Genomic DNA, 19,982 nt, shown 5'->3' with positions numbered 1-19,982 from the left:
GATGTTGTTGTTGCCTTGCTCTAACTGAAATCCCTGTCTAACCCCTAAGTAGTGTAAGGTCTCTGCAGGTCCCAAGAACTCAATCAATGATCAGGTCTCAGTATTCTGTGTTCCCATTTCAGTCTGGGTCTACACTGAATTTAACAGAAGGGTGTCATAGCACTCAAACTTACTACAAATGAAAGTCTAGATTTCTATGTGAATTTTAAATATCTACTGCCATTATAAACGAGGTTAATATTTTCACAGAAGTCTGGATTCTTCTGCATTCGGATAGAACATCAGCTCTCATCCCAAGGTAGGTTGATTATGGAAGTAAAGATCTCCAGATCGCTCCATCCCAATATGCACGCATTGCCAAAAACACAATTAGTTTAAATTAGCAGAATGCTTTATTTATTATTAATCAAATAGATGACCAGGAAAAGGTAATCAATTAAGCCCTTCTTATGACTGGAACAAAGATTTCATTCAGACATTAGTCAGCTCCCTTCACCAATGGCTGCACCCAAGCAGAACGTTACCTGTTAGATAAATACATTGATTTTTCACAAAGCTAAATAATAAGAAGGTAGGTATCAGCCTTTATTTCTCAAGCCAGCTCTTGCTGGCTGGTATCTTACACGATCTACTACTTAATTTATTTTGAAAAGCAGCATGTAATAAGCTATCCTAATATGTATTTATGGGGTGCTCTTCACAGCACAAGCGCTGTTAAATTGCTACCTACACATCAGACTTCTCACCATCAGTGTCTTCAAGGTTCAGACTGCACAAACTTGCAAGTCTTCAGCTCTGAAAACTCTGAGTCTCTGCAGCGTACATTAGAAGCGTACACTGCAATCTCGTCTCACTGTGACATAAGGTGCACAGTAGAAACAACTGCTGTGAACTAGAGTGGAAGACAAGTATTCTCACAATATTTTAAGCTTTTTGAAAACAGAACCATATGGAAGTAGGACTTTAAGCACTATGAATATAAATAACAGCACAAAAGCACCAAATAAAGAACAAAGTGTGTTAAGAGGCAGATCAGAATAATTTCATTGACCTGTATAATTTGCAGTGCTTGCCATTTGCATAACACGAAAACAACAGTATTTCTCTATCAAACACTGCAGCCTCCCTTTTGCACTTGCTGGACAGGGCAGGAATAGCAATGAGTATCCATCAATAGGCACAGCTCCAGCCTACCCCAAAGTCAAGTCCAGAATGAAAAGTTCTCGTATCTTGAATGTTCAGGGATTCAGTCAGAGAAGCATCAAATACTATCTGCTTCTTCTAGTAAGGAATTTATTTCCTGTGAAAGGCAGATCCCCAAAACCTTAAGCTACAACAGAGGGTCCTGGCCAGGGCTTAGAGTATCAGGGAAGAAGTATGCTTCTCCTCTCTTCCATTTCCCATTAGTATGCCAGAGGAAAGCCAGACCATAGGCACGCTCATACAATACTTCCCAAGCACTGCAGCTAGCTGTTGAGAAGAAAAGTAGGGTCTTTTAACAACATACAACGCTGAGAGTAACGCGGCCAGTAACGCTGTCTACCCAACACCTCCCAGCAGGCCTGAGCACAGAATGAGTAGATAGGTTTTCATTAAAAAATGCTTAGGATACCGGGACGTTACTAAGAGACTTGCATTCACATGACACTTCATTTCGGATGAGCGAGGATGGCACGCTCTAGAAGTTTATCTCCAAGTTTAATGAATTTGATTAAAGCAGTCATTAACTTTTTGTGCCTTGATGTCATTAGCTGTTCAATTCTTCCTGTTGGAAGAGAGCCTAGGAACACCACGCAGAGACCAAGATGTCCCCCGTTATATTAGACGCTGTCAAGAGAGCTTTCCAAGCCTGCTCCAAAACAAAGCTGGAAATAATATGCAATTTTGTATTACTGTGCTAAGTAAGTGACTTTTTGTATTTTGCATGAGTGTTGAAAGCGCTTTGACTGCTTGAACCCTCAGTCTGCTCACAGCTAGGTCTCAATCACTGTAAAGGGGTTATTTAACCACAGAGCCAGAGCTCAGAGCACTGCGACCCTGCGAGGTGGCAGACAGTACCATGTTTTCCTCCAACACCAGTTCAACTTCTCTCTGCCTCTCAGACTACTGCTTGTGGGGAGCAGGTTCCCACTAAGTGGTCTGAGCAAGTCTGCTGTAGTTTGGTGTTATGAACAAACAGATCCTTTAACTAACCTCCCAGCCCAAGAGTCATCCCGTAGTCTTATACTCTGCGTGGCTCCAGTGAGAGGAGCCCGGGGTAGAAAGGAAACAGAGGTCACTCAACAACTGTGTTTAGCTCAGAGGAAAGACGCATCACAGGACAGACCTTCCCACGAGCTCTACTTCTTACTGAGTAGACCAGTATAGAGCTGGTCTTTTACATCTGCTGTGGAACAGATGGGCAAGTTCAAAAAATTTTACAAAGTTGGTTCTTCATGTACAGCATACAAACTAAAAGTGATTGATATTCATTACAATTAAGCCTTGTGTCCTCCCTGCCAAGTGGCATGACATAGGTTTTCCTATAAAGCCTTCTCATGAAATTAATTCTAGGCAGGGCACAGTAGTACTAACACAAAAATCACTGAAACAAATATTTCCAGCAGACAGTTTTCTTGGCTTTCCTCACACTATATTACAGGAAATTCAACAAGACAAAAATTAATGAACTAATGAATTTAGGAAGGAAGAAAACGCTCACATAGGTTGATAAGAACTTTAAGTTACAGATGAAAGATGAGGTTTTGCCATTTCAAAACCAAGGACAGAGAATAATGAGGAAGTTAATTACCGCATGTGCTTTACCTGGAAGGGAGATAGCAACAGAGACAATTTTGTACACAGAAGACATGAAACGGAGCCATAAGTTGAAGCCATTCTTCAGTTATGACAAGGTCTTCTCCATTGAAACAAAGGCATTGAGACACAAATTATTTAATTTCCCTGGCCTTTCTTCAATATCTTCAAACTGACCTATCTGTTTTTTGGTTTCTAACAGCATGAACATATTCCAAGCAACTATAACATTTATAATGAAAATGAAAAACTTAAATACTGCACAGGCTGAAAAACCATGAGGATATGATTTAGTATTTTCAGTGTGACAACACACTGCAGCAAACAGGACAGCAAATAAAACGTAATCATTTCTGATGATTTCCTGGAACCAGCAGTTCCTTGTGTAAGCAAAAAAGCATCCATCCCATGCTTTCCAAAGGGCTATTGCCGTTCTCATTAGAAAAATGCCAACTTTAACTCCTGCACAGAAAACAGAATTGAGAACTCTGCTGTATTGTGCTTCCATGCATAAAGGCAAGTCGATTTAGTCACTCAAGGCACTGAAAAATAATTTTACCCAAAGGACTCCAGAAGAAAGAGTAAGAAAGAGCAAAGGTAGCTTACCTGAAACACCGTATAGTTCACTAGGGCTAAGTCAGCAGAAACAATTTTTACGATTGTTGCCCTATAGAAACTGCATTCACATCCTAAGCATGGAACAAAAGAGATTGCTTCTAGTTTCAAGGGGATAAAAATCCTACTTAAGAGCTGCTGCACAGAATTTTATTTGGCTTGGGCAGACTCTTTTTTACAAGGAGTCCCACTGATCTCTATAATCAAACGTTTAATATTAATGATGCTCCCACTGTAGCAAAGATTTGTTAGTAATGCTGCATCATAACTTCTGCTTGCACAGAAAACTTCTTTGCCCAGCATTGCTTTCCCTTTTCAAGCTCGCACCCATTCCTGTGCCCGAGTCCCTTGTGCAGCTTCATTCTTTAACTTCTGCTCTTGTAACATCATCACAGCATCCCCTAATCTTTTAGGGGCCCTATAACTTCCGCTTTGGTTGACCAGTATAACCATACACCAGCTGCATACTGTTCTGCTAGAAAGTACAGTGGAAAACAGAAAGACTGCCAGCAAGCGCATTTCTCACTGTGGGTAATCTGCATCCTAAGTATTGTATGGTTTGAAACAAAGAGCAATTTGGACATGTGTGACGTGATACAGCAAAACAAAACAAAAAAAACACCACACAAAATATAATAGTAGTCTGTTGATGGCTGTATTTATCTACATTAGAAGCAAAAGAATTATTAGAAGCTGCTTTGGAAAAAGTAGAAAATCTAGAAGTCATAGGGGAAAACAAGGCTTGGAAAATGCCAGCCTCAATCTCCAGTATTACTTTTCCTGCTAAGTTCAGAGAAATGGGATCTGCACGTAATCTTGTAAAAACTAGTTTCACATAAAGGACATTGGTACAAGCAATGCTTGTACCATTATCTCTCCTTGCAACCACAGACTGTGTAGACATGACTACACGCCGGTATCTGTCTTGTTGAAGCTACAGCTTTAAAACATGCCTAAAACATGCTTTTTTAAATGTTTAAACACAACTTCAAAACTTATTTTGGAACTTAGAACAAGTCCCACTGACTTACCCAAGAGGCTTAAGGCTGCTAACAAAGCCAGTGTTTACATAGCAAGAGCTATTTTTATATTCTGCTATATTATTACAGCAGTGGAATTCTATTTAATTCCTCAAAATTAGAGCTCTGTATTAACACCGATCACTTTGAAAGTAGAAAGTTTTTAACGTAAGCTGAATTACGAGTAAATCGCTTTATTGTCATGTTTTTCAACTTTTAAGAGTTTCAACAGCCAAAGGACCCAAAAGTCCATACCTCTTCTTTAGTTCGTTATACTTAAGACACAGAGCTCAGAAATAAGGTCCCAGGACGGAAGGTCTTCGGCAGCATTCAGAAGTGCCTTCAGTCACTTCCTTGTGTCCTTTTGCAACAAAAAAGGAGCTGCAAGCAAGCTCAGCTCGGGGCTCGGTTTGCACACCACCAGGCATTTCTACAGCACCGTGACCAAGTTGAATTCTACCTAGAGAGCTAATTCCTGAAGGAACAGATCAGCTTGCAGGCGCTATTTGCATGTACAGAACTACTAGTCTGCTTTCAGTTTATGTGAGTGTCAACTACATTAGTGCTTCATATAGGCACTAACGCCATAGCCAGGTATTCGCTGCCAAGAGGCTATTATCAACATTTGCCCTATAGAGCATACATATTAAAACGCTTTTAGAAGTAGTCTTTTTTAAAAATAGGAAATATTTCAGTCATTTGTACATCTTATTTTGACAGAAGATGAAAACGTGGATGACATTACAGCACTACTGCAGCCTCATGGAGAAATATCAGTGAGAACAGACAACATGACAACAGCTAAAAGCAAGAAAACCTGTGGAGAACTTAATCTACACAACACCAGTAAAAGTATCTTAAAGTTTCGGGAGTTAAAATTCAAGTTATGGTCTGATTTGATAAAGAAACATTTCAGAATTAAACTTAAAATGTAAATATTTATAAAAATAAATCATTTACGACCCAACCATTAAGCATTACACAGTCTCCTTTAGAAATTAGCTTTTGATTGATATTTCACTCCCATCCACAGACCAAACTTCAAGGAGTCAGTAGTTGTTTAGTACAAAAAGACAACTGGACCACGCCAGCAGTTCAGTATCACAAGGTTGTTGGGAACGACTTAGAGCAGTTGAGAAGCGTTGAATGCGATAAGGACATAAAGAACTAGACTATTTGAAAACAAGGGATGTTCTACCTTAATGAGGATGCCGGAAGTATACTCTTCCTTGAAAGGAATCATGTTTAGAGGGCATACAACTGTTCATAAACGGATGTTAGTGGTTTTTCCTTACTATGCCAATCTGACATGCATACTGAGAACCTCTGAAACTAAAAAGATGCTCCACAAAAATGGAAGCATAGCCAGAGGTAGCCCTGTCAGAAACCACAGGACTGATATCAAAGCTAAACTTCAGTCTGGTGACTTATAGACTGATCTACTCCATTCACTTTCAGGACTAACAGCTTTCATCTCAGTCTCAGAAAGGGCTCAGCTCAGAAAAACCCATGCAATTCAGCTGCAGAGATGAGGCCACTTTTGTGTAACACAAGGAAGGAAATTAACGCATCTTTTTCATGGGACATTCCTCAGGTTTTAATCTGATTTTTTTGTCAGTTAAGTGATAAAATGGGGCTAAACAATAGCTCAACAACAGGAGGAGAAAGAGGTTAAAAAGGGGTAAAAGACAAAAGAGGTACACTTCAGTACATCAGCATCGCTGAGGGAAGCATTCCCGTTTACAGGAAAATCGGATTTATTGCATACAGCAGAAAGTGGTGATAAATGGCAGGCAGTCAAGACTTTCAGCCAGTTCACCACTTCCTGCAGCCCAGAAGGCAAAGGATAAAGATGCGACTAAGCTCTTAAGCTCTGCCAGCTGTGGCCCTTGAAAGTCACATTGCTGAAGTTCAAGAGCAAGGACAAAGGAGTCAGATACCTAAGTATGTCCTGCTCAATGTGAGCATCTTCCATGTGTTACTTTGCAGATTCGCTCTACATCTGTTAACTAGATTACCTCCCGTTTTTATCAGGCAAGCAAGAATAAGCACCATAATTCTAAAACTCATTTTATACTACAGCTAGGAGAACCACATGCCAAGCTCTATGCCACTCATTTCTTAAAAGATAAAGGACACTTACAGGACATAGTCAAGTCATTCTTTAATAAGTAAGCGCTTATAGGCCTTGTAGCCAGATGGCAGGAAATATGATGTTCCCTGAAGCGTATCAGAGTTTTCTCCTTTCCCCCCCACCCTTTAAACTTGAGAAGAAATGCTAAAAAATAAAAATTAACACCCCCCCCCCACACACACACACACACCCAACCAAACAAACCTGCCCGACATTAATACCGCTCATTGCGTCCTTACAGGGCTTGGGGGACTTTTCAGCTACTTTTAACTTGAAACATCTGAACCAATCCAAATTGTCATGAATTTACAAAGAAAACTGAATTAAGTTTTAGCTCACCAGTGTATTTAATCTGAGGAAACACTGTACTTCGGATGGTAGCATGGAACACAAGCCTAGAGAATATTAGATTTTTGAAACAATGATAAGTCTTATTTTACTTTCTTCAGTAATAGCACTCACCAGATTCTTGACATGCCGTTATATGCATGAATTACTTTCACATTACCATGCAAACGTTTATCTACTTTAGAGATTGATATGCTTCTTTGTGCATGCAGAGGGTCAGAAGTTTTGCAGTTTAAAAAGTGTGAAAGAATCAGCATCATATTCACAATAATCTAGAAACTCCTCTAAAATATCTTATTCCATCTCTTCCTAAATGGAGATATTTAAGAAATAACCCGCAATTTAGATATGTTGAATTAAGTAACTAAGGAGAGATCAGTTTTTCAAACATTAGCTGACATCTATCCCTTAGGGCACGTCACAGTGAACAAAGGGTGCTGAAACACCTTTGAAGAACAGAGACTGAAAGAAATTATTGTGTCCGTTTTGAAAAGTTCTCATACTTGGAAAAAAGTATACATATGCACACACACAAGTGCCAAGCATATTATGCTCTTTCTGGGCTAGCATTTGTGAAACCTCACCAACTGGCAACGGTAAATTAACTCTGCCAGCGGTAGTGCTTCTTTTCCATCAGGCATATCAAGTACCATACCGATGATAGGGTCAGATCTTCAAATGATCCACAGAGCTGCGCCACCTCCCACGTGCTGGAGATCCGGCCACAGAAGCTTTAGTTTAGAACCCTCTGCATGACAGATCAATGCTTCAGTGTTCACGTCCTTCCCACACAAAAGAAACATGAGCCTCCAATAAGCACCTCAGTGTCTGTGGATCCATGGTATCAAGTATTTCTTGCTGGAACAGCCTCAGTAAAACACAGTACAGCACCCAACTTGAAGTGAAGTTGTCTTGAGGGGCAACACCAAAAAACATAGCCCAAGTTCATAATTGCCAAACACCCCGCTTACAGTAGCTCTCAGAGAAGCTGTTAACAGCCTACATTCAAATTATACTGCTGTACACAGAAAGGTTTCCTCATCAGGTGACTCTCAAAAATTACTCTTATTAGAACATAGCTATGCTTCAACTAGACAGAGGCCAATTTTAACTGTGTTCAAGGACGTACTGTGAGAACGCTGGAAATGCCAGCCTCAGTCACTAGGCTGGTTCGCAGCTATAGTTACCGACCAGTCACACTACAAGATTTCTTAATGCTATTTATTATTGATGTAAAACATTGCAAGTGCACAGAGCATTTTTCTTGGAAAGCAGATGAAAAGCACAGGAAAGAAACACTGCGTATCAAATTCATTGTTGGACTAACTCCTCTGAAGATAACAAGCTCACTTGAGGGATTAGTTGTTCAAAAAAAAAAAAAAAAATCATCACACACAAAAACCAAAAAACCCAACCTGACTGGCTGAAACACTGACATTCTGAATTAAGCTTGCAGATTTGCACAGAAATATAAGAGTGAAACATTATCACATGGAAACTCTGAGCAGTCAAACTCCCTTCAGAGTCTAGGACAACTGCTTGGCTAAAAAAAATTATCTTGAAATTTCGTCATCATTCGGGGGGGAGACGGACACGTGTGTGCACAGCTCACTTCTTCATATAGATCAAGCTTATGCCCCAGTACACTGAAGCAGCAAGTACGACAAATACTTCTTTCTGTCTTTTTGACAAAAAGATGGTCTTTCATAACGTCTCCTTTCCTCTGTTTTCAATTCCTTGTAAAGAGATTTATCCCCCAATATGTAAAATTCAATAGGATTTAATAAAGCCACTGTCAAAACAACTCTCGACATGAATGTTCTCAAATAACCTTTACCATTCCATGTTCTGTGCACGACGAGGCACTTTTCAAAGTTAGTGCATAAACTATAGACCAAAAGGAAAACAGGAAGAACTTCTGCGTAAGATTTTGCTCTACAGAAGCCAAGCCTAGAGCCTCACCCTTAAAAGGGAGGATTACTACAAAATTGGGTATTTTTACATTTACATGAGGTTATCAAACATGCAGGTAACACGCTACAGAAAAACAAAACCAAATCATGTCAAAAAGACATCAAGATCGTTCTGTCCCCCCTCATTCCACACATCCCTGCTCAGTTTTTAGGCCTACACCGTAGACGCTTACCTTTGGCACATTCGGAGTGCATAGCAAAGCACGGTAAATCTGAAAAAGGATTAAAACAATTACGTTCCAATAAAAGCATTAAAAAAAACAGGCTGAATTATAGTATAAGACTGGCATCACACTTCTGAGGAAAGAAATATATATATATACACATATATTTCAGATGGACAAACTCAGAGCAGGCTCCTGCTCTCCATCCCCTGTCCTCACTATACAGAGCGACTCCCTTTGGATCTCGGCTCTCAGGCCCACATCACCCCTGCAGCCTGATTTGCTGCACCATCTCAAATGGCTCCTGTACCAAGGAGAAAAATTTAAGTGCTGTTTCCTCGCTTGTGCTATTAGCTGCATGACAGTTTAGGCATAACATTCAACAAACGTTCACACTTAATTCACCACCTTCCGATAAGGAAGAGGCAGTTAAAAGTAATCTTTTGCCTACTTCTATAAAGTTTATGTGCATACAATAGGTTGTTAAATTTAAGTTTGCCACAGAAGATGAATATAGGGCACAGCTCGAGGTATCCTTTTAACCCATCAAGTCCAACGCCAGCCCTTCACGCAAGCTGCGCTTCTCGCGTTTCTGAAGGGACAATTAGCATCACCAGGACAGCCCGAGCAGCCCTTCTGAAAACTGAAAGGGCCTCAGTTATCACAGCTCACCATACCACCAGCAGCAATCACCGCAGCACCCTCCGGTACCACAGCTGCCGTACAGATTACCTTTATAAATGCTTTTGTTCACCGATTCTCAAATTGCTTCTCATGAAACATAAGAGATAAATTCCCTTTCACAATATCAATGCAAACACAATTCAACAAACGAAGAGCTCGCAAACACTTTCGGAGCCAAGCCAAAAACTCCCAGACAATTGCGTGTCTCCTCAAAACACATAGCCTAAGGAAGCGCCACTCCTCCAGGATGTGACAGTTATGGGATAATCAACCAATATATCACAGCAAGCCACAGACTAAGTAGGGATCCAAGAAGCCTATTTCAGTTTTTACACCTTCGTTAGCTAATTGTTTACTCTCCCTGGTTTTACGATTAGGGTTTTTCATTTGCATTGGCCTACTCTTAGGCTCAGTCCCCATGACTCTTATTCAATTTCTATCAACTGCCTGCTGCAGTTTTACTTTTTAAGGGAGGATTGACATCAGCCATATTTTACAACGTTAGGCTAAGCATGTAGAACATCTCAGGCGTCTTCCTCTAAAGTAACAAATATGCCTTCCACAAAAAAGTAAATGGAACAGTGCAAGTGATTTTTATTCCCAAGTTATTCCAGGGGTTCCATGCAACTCTTTGCATATTCACAGAACATCAAAGGCAGACAACGAAGATTGTCACCAGCATTACTCCGCGATAGTACGCTGCTTTTTCAGGGGTAAGCACCACCTGTGGATGTAAAAAGCTAAAAGCTTGGATTGCACCTCCCTAAGCATTGCATTGCTATGAATGATTTCAGCAAACTTGAAGACTAGATGATCATTTATCATTTACTCTGAGTTTATTAACACTAAAGCGAGACTTACCATCTTAAACTGCTAAATGAAGGCAACTCACGCTTATGAATAGTTTTGTTAAAATGTGCATATTTCAACAGATAACCCATTCAAATCTCAAGACCGCCATTAGTTCTCATTTTGTTCTCCACACCACACGGTAATGTTTGTGATTAAAGAGTAGGAATTTGTTATCTAACTACACGTAAAGCTTACAAGGTTCCACCACACTTCCCAAGGCGGCTTCTGATGCAAGATCCCGCAGCCCCCACAATCCTCTTTTCTGAGGCCCCCCAGCTTTGATGCATACAAATCACGAAAACTGCTGTCTATGTTTGAACTAGTGGAAACAGTGAGAAAACATATTAGGAGCACTTATTTAACCCTGATACCCCAGCACCATCTTCCATTATTACCTTTCCAATTGAATATACAAAAATACTCAGAAAAGAAAGTGATATTCCCAGTCACATGGCTTCTCATATGCCTATTAATAATTTCATTTGTACCAAACCTACATTTCTAATTTAGTTTGGGTACTGTATGTGACACTACTTTGAATTGTTGCTTTAATTGCAAAACGCTAGGGAGCACTTTCAAGTATCTGAGGCACACAACTTTATGGTACTAAAATTCACAAATAAGACAACATACAAATGGCATTTATACCAAAACAGGGAGGGGGCAGGCAGAACACAGTAGAAAAGCCGACCATCAATGATATCAAATGCAGATCATATGGAAATAGAGCCAATTAAAAGAAAACAAGAAAAAAAAACCTTATTTGTTTGGTAAAGACTAACACCTAAGTCACAGAACAACTTCAGCCAGGCAAAGTATTGTATTAATTACACTGCATTTAGGTTAGGCTCTACGCAAGTTCAGCTAGAACAGAGACAAACAGGCTCTGCACTTCCTAGAATCCTTACCTTGACGTCCACTTGGGACTCGAGCTGGGCACCCTGTCCCAAGTGATCCAGCTGGTACTTTCAAAGCGTGACTAGCAGAAGCCAACAACCTGAGGAGGGAATGGCCTGGCCTCATTAGAGGGAATCTCCACCCAGGTCAGAGAAAGGCAGGCAAGTCCCAGTAGGCAGCGCGCTGGTCTGACACACGCACTCCTGATTTGCGCCACAGCTACCTAATAAGGTCTACAGACTAGAACACCTTCAGCAAGGTGGCGCCACCCAAACCTTGATACCCTTATCTGGTGTAATTACAGATGTGACTTAGGCAGTCCCACCGGGGTAAAACTTTCCAAGGACTGACATTCGAACTAGGGCACCAAGGATCTCTGTTCAGAGCGTACGTGGTTTTCCTCACGCTTACCAGCAGCTTTGGCACTGAACATCTATGCCTACCTAGAAGGTGAAGGAAGCAGACAGATTAGGTGGCACCGAAGCTCTCAAACTCCCAATTTTCCATACCCGTTCAGCTTTCTGAATGCTTCATAGCCTCAGTTAGGAAAGCAGTTTCCCGCATGAGATGGCTGCTATTTCTCAGAGTCCAACACACTGAACTTGCTCACAAAGAATACAGTTGTTCATTACTTGTTCTGTTACTCTATCTAAACACGAATCTTACTGAAATAATGTCCAAACTTGTAGCTCCAAGAATTTACAAATACCAAAAGAAAAAAACATCATACCAGATAACAAAAAGAAAGCATTAGAAAATATCAGGCCATTATTGCACGTCTGAAGGACGAGTTTACCCAGCAGCTGAAGCTGCCATTCAGAATCTCAGACAGGCAAGCTAGACACTCGCTCTTTACTAGATTTTTAATGCTAGTGACAATTTTCAGATTGCAGTAGATTAAAAAAGTATTAACTTTTGCTAAATGCAGTTAGGCAAATCACATAACAAGGTTTTATTTTTACACTCTCAAAACTCTATTTTGGCTTTACAAGATTAGCACCTCATCAAGCCTGTAGAAGCAATTTCTCCCTTTCACTCTCTGCTGTAAGGCTCTTGCACCAGGTCTCCCATTTATAAAAGAAAGCCTTAATCACTCTTATTTTAAACCCCAGACTACTTAACTCCTAGTTATCAGCATTAGATGTCCTCCACCCATTTGCCCTGCAAGCCAAATGCTGTGAAACAGTCATTACAAATAACAAAATTAAAAGTTTAAAGCCAGCTGAGAAGTGAAAGTCAAATTACGTATGCATGCTAGTGTTTTTTAGTAAAGCTACACAAGTGTGGAAGAAGTTGGCCATGAACATTCATTCCAATTACATCAAGAGTTTAAATGCAGCCATAGTTAAAACTTCTCCATGCCTGCTTTCCGCTAGTCAGGGTCATAAACAGTAATCACACTGGAACAACAAAAACTAATACCCAAGAACAGGAACCCCACAAATACCACCATAAAGAAGAGCCAAAACAGAATTTCAGCTGCATCCCTAACAGTAGGTTTCCTGCTGAGTTTGCACTAGTTAGTTTTCCCAGGGACACAGCCTGGATCAGAAAAAACACCGCATATTCTGCTGCAAAGTTGTCAATATTTGAAAACGCTACAGAAGAGAAATTCCTAAAAAGGCATAAAAATATATTACCCCAAAACAAGTAGAGTTGACTTGCGCTTCAAGATTAGTTTGTGAATATAGGAAAGATTGACAAGCTTTGCCATATTGTCACCCACAGAACTTTAGCACTGGAGATAACTTCGCAGCTACTTGCTGCCAAATGTTTTTAAGGTGGTCTTTTCTTGAAGCTTCCTAGAGGATGATCATGCTATTGAAAAGGTAAATGTTATTAAAAAAACCTATACACACAAAATTATACTTCACATGCTGATTCAAGCTAATTTTATTTTGATGTAATACATTTTCCTAACAAAATTCAGTCATGCAGCTATCCACTTACATTACGTTCCAGAGCTATCTACTTGCACTTATTCATTAGGTAGGTCCTAACATGGTCAATTAGGTCAAAATGTGTTGTGGCATGTTCATTTTGCTCCATTTTAAATGACCATACATATGAGGTAAATTAGTATATCCATTTAGCTGCAGCAGCATGGATATAAATTCCTTAAGCCATTCTCCAGTAGCTCGTTTCGAGTGTAGCTCACAGGTTAAAAGCCACAGAACCCCCCTTGCCCCCCCCCCCCCACACACACTCCAGGATACTCAGTTTTCATGGATTGTGGCAATGCAACAGAATCTAACAGTAGGATTACCTTATTGTTTTATCCTTTACATTGTTTTCTATTACAGAATTTGCAGAATAACCCATCAGTTAACTTAAAACAATCTTCTCTTTATGAATATAGTCCTGGGAACTCACATAACAAGAGAAAAAAAAAAAGACATTTAAACTGATATTCTTAACATCTTTCCAAGTATGTTCAGTTTAGAAACATCATGGTTATTGTGACTACTGTCATTAGTTCATATGCTGAAAGATAACCTCATTTTCTCACTGACATGATAGCTGACTAGTCCCAGGGTTTAACAGCAGTCCTAGCTATCAGACACCACATCCACACATGCTTACTGGAACAGCATTACAAAAAAGCATCCTGTATTGTTTCTCAGACAACAAGATCATGTTTTCTTGTTTTCTGCATAACTGACATTACATACTCACTTTTGGGGCTACATCATTGCAAACAATGACATTCTTAACGTATTTCTAGCACATATGCAACTACTTGGCCACTTCCAGAGGTATTAGTCTCCACAAGCACAGGTTTATAAGCGGTTTGAAAAGGAGTAACAGACTATTTCCACTTCCTCTCATTCTCAGTTCTTAAAACTCACCTTGCTTCAGAGGGGAGAAGGAAATGGTACACATAGACATATATACAGATTAACTAGTGCAGCCTTTGTGGAACTGATACGTTTCTTTGCAGTTCATTTTTCATACACCTACAAACGTGTAACACGCCAATCGGAAGTGCATTTTCCTTAGTGACTCATACAGACGCAAGGGTTCATCAGCATGGAGAGAACATCACTAGGTTTGCTGGCTAAACACACACACACACACACACATCAGCGTTTCTAGCATGCAGACAATGAAATTGGAGGGCCTCGCTGAGCGGAGCGAGGATCAGGTGCTGAGCAGTGAAGCGTCACTAGCCGTAGACTCTTCCCCACAAGACACGCACTGCAGACAAGTATTCTGCCCCTCGCCCTGGCAGCCCCTCTCCGACCAAGGGTTCATACCAGCACTTTAGGCACAGAAACCTTCTCCTGTTTCTCAGGACCATGGGAACACATAGACAAACCCTAATAACTGCTCAGTATTAAACTCGGTAAAAGTGTATCATTCATCCAGCTCCTGTAACTGCTTTACTTAAAGAATATTTACAAAATGCAGGAAGTTTCAGAAGGAAAAGCTGTATCAGTTCCTTCTAAGAGCCCTGTGAATCCCAGATTCCCTAGATCCGGGGGCGTTAGCCAGAATCGAAGGGGTGAAGGTGAGCCAGACAGCAACAGGAGAATCAAAACGTCTTTCAGTATGACACACAGGTGCAGGATCCCCGGCATCTCCTGAATAACTGCAGTGAACCTCCCTGCGTCTTTAGGGCATCTAGCAGCATTTACCCTGCCCTCGCAACTGCAGAGCCTGCGACCACAAAGCCAAATCTAATACAGTGCCAGCATGCACCAAAAGAACAAGATTAATCTCTACTGAGAGAAGGCAGAGCCCATGTATGACTGTAAGAAACCATGCGCTTTCCTTACCATCTCACGTAAGGTCTCAGAAGACTAGCTGCAATTTAGAGGCACAAAGAAGCTGCAAAACAAATCACATTGCAGTCATATACTCAAAATACTCTTCTTTCATGCTGGGGAGGCTGTGGGGAGAGCAAGATGTTTGAAGACTTTATCACTGCACTGGAGCAGATAATTAGGCAATTAAAACTATGAAAAATGGACAAATTACGAGTTCCAGATGAATTGCATTGCAGAACAGAGACAGAAGAAGCAAGAAAACAGAAATGAGAGCCTTTGGCAAGCGTTTTAACAGCACAACTAAAAGAGGGGCAACCCAGGAACAAAGGGCAGTTGGCTTGCAGGAGCTTATCTACTTTTCATAAGGAATATTTTGAAGGATTTGCTCCCTAAAATAATTTTGCTTTTCTTGCACTGATAACATATTAATAGAAATCCAAGAGGCCCCAATTCAGCTCGATTTCTGGTTGCTCAGCAAGGCCTTCCTGTATTAGCGTTTTAATGATATCAGCAATATCTCCGCACACAGCCTGAGGTCCCAACACTGAGCAGGAAGTTTGTTCTTTAGTCATCTGGACCTATGGGAAATCCCAAACTCAGTCTTACCAGTTACCCTGTTTGCTCCCAGGGCACGTAGGATCAGCTACCATTTCCCATACCGCAGTAGGGATAAGGTGAAAGAACACCACATCCTCATGCAAAAACCTGTTTTAACAAGGGAACTGTGGCTAAGGTGCTGCTGCTCGCATTCGGGCTGTAAACACACCAACTCGCTTCCAGGAGTCTCGTCTGAGCTCTCCCCTTCAAGTTTTGGACCTCTATCCAAACCAGTCAGGAGAACACAGCTGTTCTGCTCTGAGCAGCTAAAGAGGGATGTGCTTCTTTATACATGTAGTCTTTAACGCATCCAGCTCTGTGGAAGAGACCTTCTCTCACACGGCAGCAGGGACCTCTGATCCATCACCAAGGTTTTCCAGATAAGAATGCACTAATAGGCGAATAGGTGAGATTCGCTAGTCCAGCTCTGCAGAGATATTAGCTATGAATTTCTTGGCTTACAGCCTTGAAGGCTTGCTGCCGATGTACATCCGCACAGACCGTACCAACCGACTACCACACGGCAGCACCAGCTGTGCCTGCTCCCATACTGCCCACTACAGAGCGATGCTGCCATCTCGTCACATCCCACTGCAAAAGGAACGACTTCAAGTGCAGCCCCAACAGTTTCCTTCTATTATTGCAAATAGTTAAGGGGGGGGGGGGGAAACACCCTACTATTAAGAAAAGCAGAAGCCATACAATTCAGCTAGGAATTGCATCTCATTGAACTCTGGAGTAGCTCACACCCCAATAAACCACAAAGAGATGGAGGCACAAGAACATAGTGAATCTTGTGCCTCACAAAGGATTTTCTTGTAAGACGTGTTTAAAGTAAAAATAAACAGTATTAAGTAGTATGAAGGTAACGAAACAGCAGGAGTGACGCGAAGAACACGAGATAGTTCTTGAATATTCAAGAGCATGTAGATGGTGTAAGTTAAAATGTACATAATAGCAATATAAAATAGTTCCCACATCTTGGCTTTATATGCAAAAAATTTGACTGGAAGAAATTCTAAACAATAAATTCTGGAATAAATGTATAAGTAAACTTCAGCTTTTTTTTTTTTTTTTAATAGAAATCAACATTTTTGAGTAAGATTTCTAATCATTTTCTTTCTAGTTGGAGTTTCACAACTAGTGATATGAAAGCGTTTATTTTAGTTAAAACAGGTCTTTGATATCCATGCAAGAAGCTCATTCACGTGCTTTATCCCTTCCTGAATCTAGTTCTTGCAGTTCAAAAACAAGCAGCTGAGCAGGGAGAAAGAAAAAAAGTGTAAGCTCTTTGCATCCTAGGAGGCCATTCTTATCTACTCCAAGCAACTCGAAACGAGCCATTGCCATGGCAGAGCGGAACGGTACCATGGCACTGGTTACCACGTAGAAAGACAACGAAAGCACAAGGCAGGCATCCTCAGGGGAGGGGTAGATTTTGGACACTTGGCTGTCATTTCTAGCCCCCCACACAGTGCTGTTCTATTTTCAAACCGAACCGTTGATGTATTGCTTTGCCAAAGCAAGCCTGGCAGCAGAGATGCAAGGGCTGCTTGTGAATTCCCCATTAGCTGACTTGCGCTAGCTGACCACAGAAGGAAACACGACCAGGACGCAGGTTTCTCACTGCCCTAGGGAGAGCACATGCGAATAGCACAAAGTTCATCAGCTGTGGCTAGCTACTACCAGCACCTCACAGAAGTATAAACCATAAGTTCGATTAGCTCCCAAAAAAGCACAAATTAGAAAAAACACCATAGGCGCTGACATGTGGATTCACTGGAGAGGGCAAGCCCCTGCAGATGCATCATACCACTGCTTTCTCTGCTCTAGCCATGCAAGTATGCAATTTCTTTCACTATGCTTTCTTTGGTGGATTTCTCCTTTGTTTTAAAGGGGAGATCTCAGCATTAATTGCAAGTTATAACCAATGTCAGGCAAGTTCTTAGTCTCTCTCTTCTGCTGGTCTTTGACAGATGACAGAACAAATGTAAGTGGCAAAAGAATAATTAAAAACAAGATGTAAATTTGAACTAATTGTGACTTTTAAAACATGTCTAGTATTTGTGTTTCGAACAGAGCATTTTGCTGTGCAGGTTTCTTCTGAAAGTCAGTAAGACTAACATGAAGAAGTCACCTTAGAAGCGCATGTGTTTCCCAGATAGACAGGACAGACCGAGGAAGTCCCCCAGTTTCTGCACAGAGAAGCCACACCAGCGTTTCAGTTCTTGGCACTTCCACAGTTGGCATTTCAAAAGTCATCTCGGGGGGCACTGAGTTTACCCTAAGAACAACTTAAACATTAAAATTCACACAGGAGCACATGTGCTCCTGACAGCCGACGCAACCATACAACACCTCTGAGGGATCTAAAATTATCTGGAAAACACACACTTCCCTTTTGTTGATCCACCACGAAAACATCAAAAAAGCTTCAGACATTTACGCGTAATAAATGCATCATAACAGAGACTCTTCAGCTTCATGAGAATCCCTCCTCCAATAACTTGGTCTAGATTTTATTACCACGTCTAAAAAAACCCAAGGAAACAAAGCAAGAACTTGGAGAAGCCTGACCTAAACGTTGCCCACGTGTCGGCAGCCGGCGGCCGAGCTGAAAACCCTCCGTTTTCCTCAGGAGCGGCCGCGGGGAAGGCGGAGAGGTGTCCCTGCCGCAGGAAAGCCGGGCGGGAGGGCCGAGGTCGCCGGCGGGTTTGTTTCTTCAGGCGCGGCGGAGAGGAGGCGCTCGGCACCGCTCCCCCCGCGCGGCGCGGGGCCCGAGGCGCCGGTGACAGGCGCCGGCGAGCGCGCAAGCGGCAGCGACCCAGATTCCGAGGCCGCTTCCGAGAGGCGCCAACACCGAAGCGACACGGGGCAGGAGCGCCGAGCCCGCACGCCGGCTCCCCACGCACCGGGGCGGCCGGCCCCGCTGGCAGCCCACGGCCAAGGCAGCCTGCCCAGCCGCGCGAGCCCAGGCGCTCCCCCTTACCTTTGCTGAGCGTGCCCGTGATGAGCTTAAACACGGTCCGGGCGAATTTAACAATCCCGTGCTTGCACCTCTTGGAGCACCCGCTCATGGCTCCAGCGCGCCGCGCCGCTCCTCTCCCCCGCGCCGGCCGGGGAGCGCGGAGTGCCCTCCACAAGTTGGGGCGTCCCGCCGGCCTCGCACCGCGCTCCGCGCCGGGCTCCTGCGGGACGGAGCGGAGGGGAGGGGAGGCGCGTCCCGCCCCAGGTGCCGCCGCGGCGCCCTGGCGGCAGGTGCCGGCGCGGGGAGGGGGCGGAGCCAGCCCGCCCCGCCCCGCCCCTCCCCGGCGGCGCGCGGAGGGGGCTGCGGCCGCCGCGCCGCGCCGCGCCGGGCTGTGGTGGCGCCGTCCCCAGCCAGCCGCAGTCCAGCCGGCGATCTCCCGCCGTCGGGCCCCGGGAGAGCCGGGCGCGACCCGTCCTGCCGCGCTGCCGGCGCGGAGCGCTCCTTCCTTCGCCAGCCGCCCGCAAAACTCTCTTTCCTGGCCGTTTTACCCTCCGAAATGCTGCTCAGCTGGTCGAAGCGCGGGGAGGGAGGGCGGGCGGGCGAGCGAGCGCGGCGTCAGGCTTGCCCAGCGCCCCCGGCTCTCTCCCTCAGGTGCCTGGTGGATTTACCCGCCAGCAGCAGCCGCGGCTCTGGCGTCTCCCATTCAGCCCATCGCTTCTGCGTGCCTGGAATACGTGGAGCAAAATTACTTTTCCGTTTGTTGTGTCCAGCGTAGCGGCGCTGCCTCAGCGCCCGCGGCCCCGCCTGAGCACTGGGCGCGGGGGGGGGGGGGGGGGGGGGCAGCCTCAGGCTTTATTTCATGCCTAAGTCCTCTCAGGTGTTTCCAGACAGCCCCAAAACACCATGCTATTTTCCTGTCCCAGGGGCGGTCGCAAGGGTTCCCCTCAGGCTGCCGCCCGGTAGGTCGCTGACTCAGCGCTGGCCGAGAGGGGCCGCGGCCAACGGCTCCCGCCTGAGGCGCGAGTGCGGCCAACGGCTGCCGCCGCGGGAGACCACGGCCGCCCCGGAGCCGCTCCGCGCTGCCTCCTTTTACCTCAGGAGAGCGGACTTCTGCGCGCCAAGAGCAAACTACGCACCGACCGGCTTGAGTAACGGTCGGGGAAAG

At 43.4% G+C, this 19,982-nt stretch overlaps 1 protein-coding gene across 2 annotated transcripts in view; it reads right to left on the bottom strand.

Annotated features, from left to right (window-relative positions):
* KCNIP1 (potassium voltage-gated channel interacting protein 1) overlaps positions 1-19,075 on the bottom strand; it is a 454,273-nt gene extending 435,198 nt beyond the window's left edge. Inside the window, exon 1 of one of the 2 annotated variants that reach the window (XM_068959403.1) lies at positions 18,839-19,075. In XM_068959403.1, the coding sequence (XP_068815504.1) occupies positions 18,839-18,926 (88 nt within the window). In that variant the 5' untranslated portion in view covers positions 18,927-19,075. The remainder of the gene's footprint in view (positions 1-18,838) is intronic. The other variant, XM_068959405.1, reaches the window with a different exon arrangement.
* Positions 19,076-19,982: the final 907 nt, after the last annotated feature.

The sequence above is a fragment of the Struthio camelus genome, chromosome 13 (genome assembly GCF_040807025.1).
Source record: "Struthio camelus isolate bStrCam1 chromosome 13, bStrCam1.hap1, whole genome shotgun sequence".
In the NCBI taxonomy this organism is placed as follows: Eukaryota; Metazoa; Chordata; class Aves; order Struthioniformes; family Struthionidae; genus Struthio; species Struthio camelus.
The sequence above is the reverse complement of the archived record's forward strand: the minus strand, read 5'-3'. Positions and strand labels throughout refer to the sequence as shown.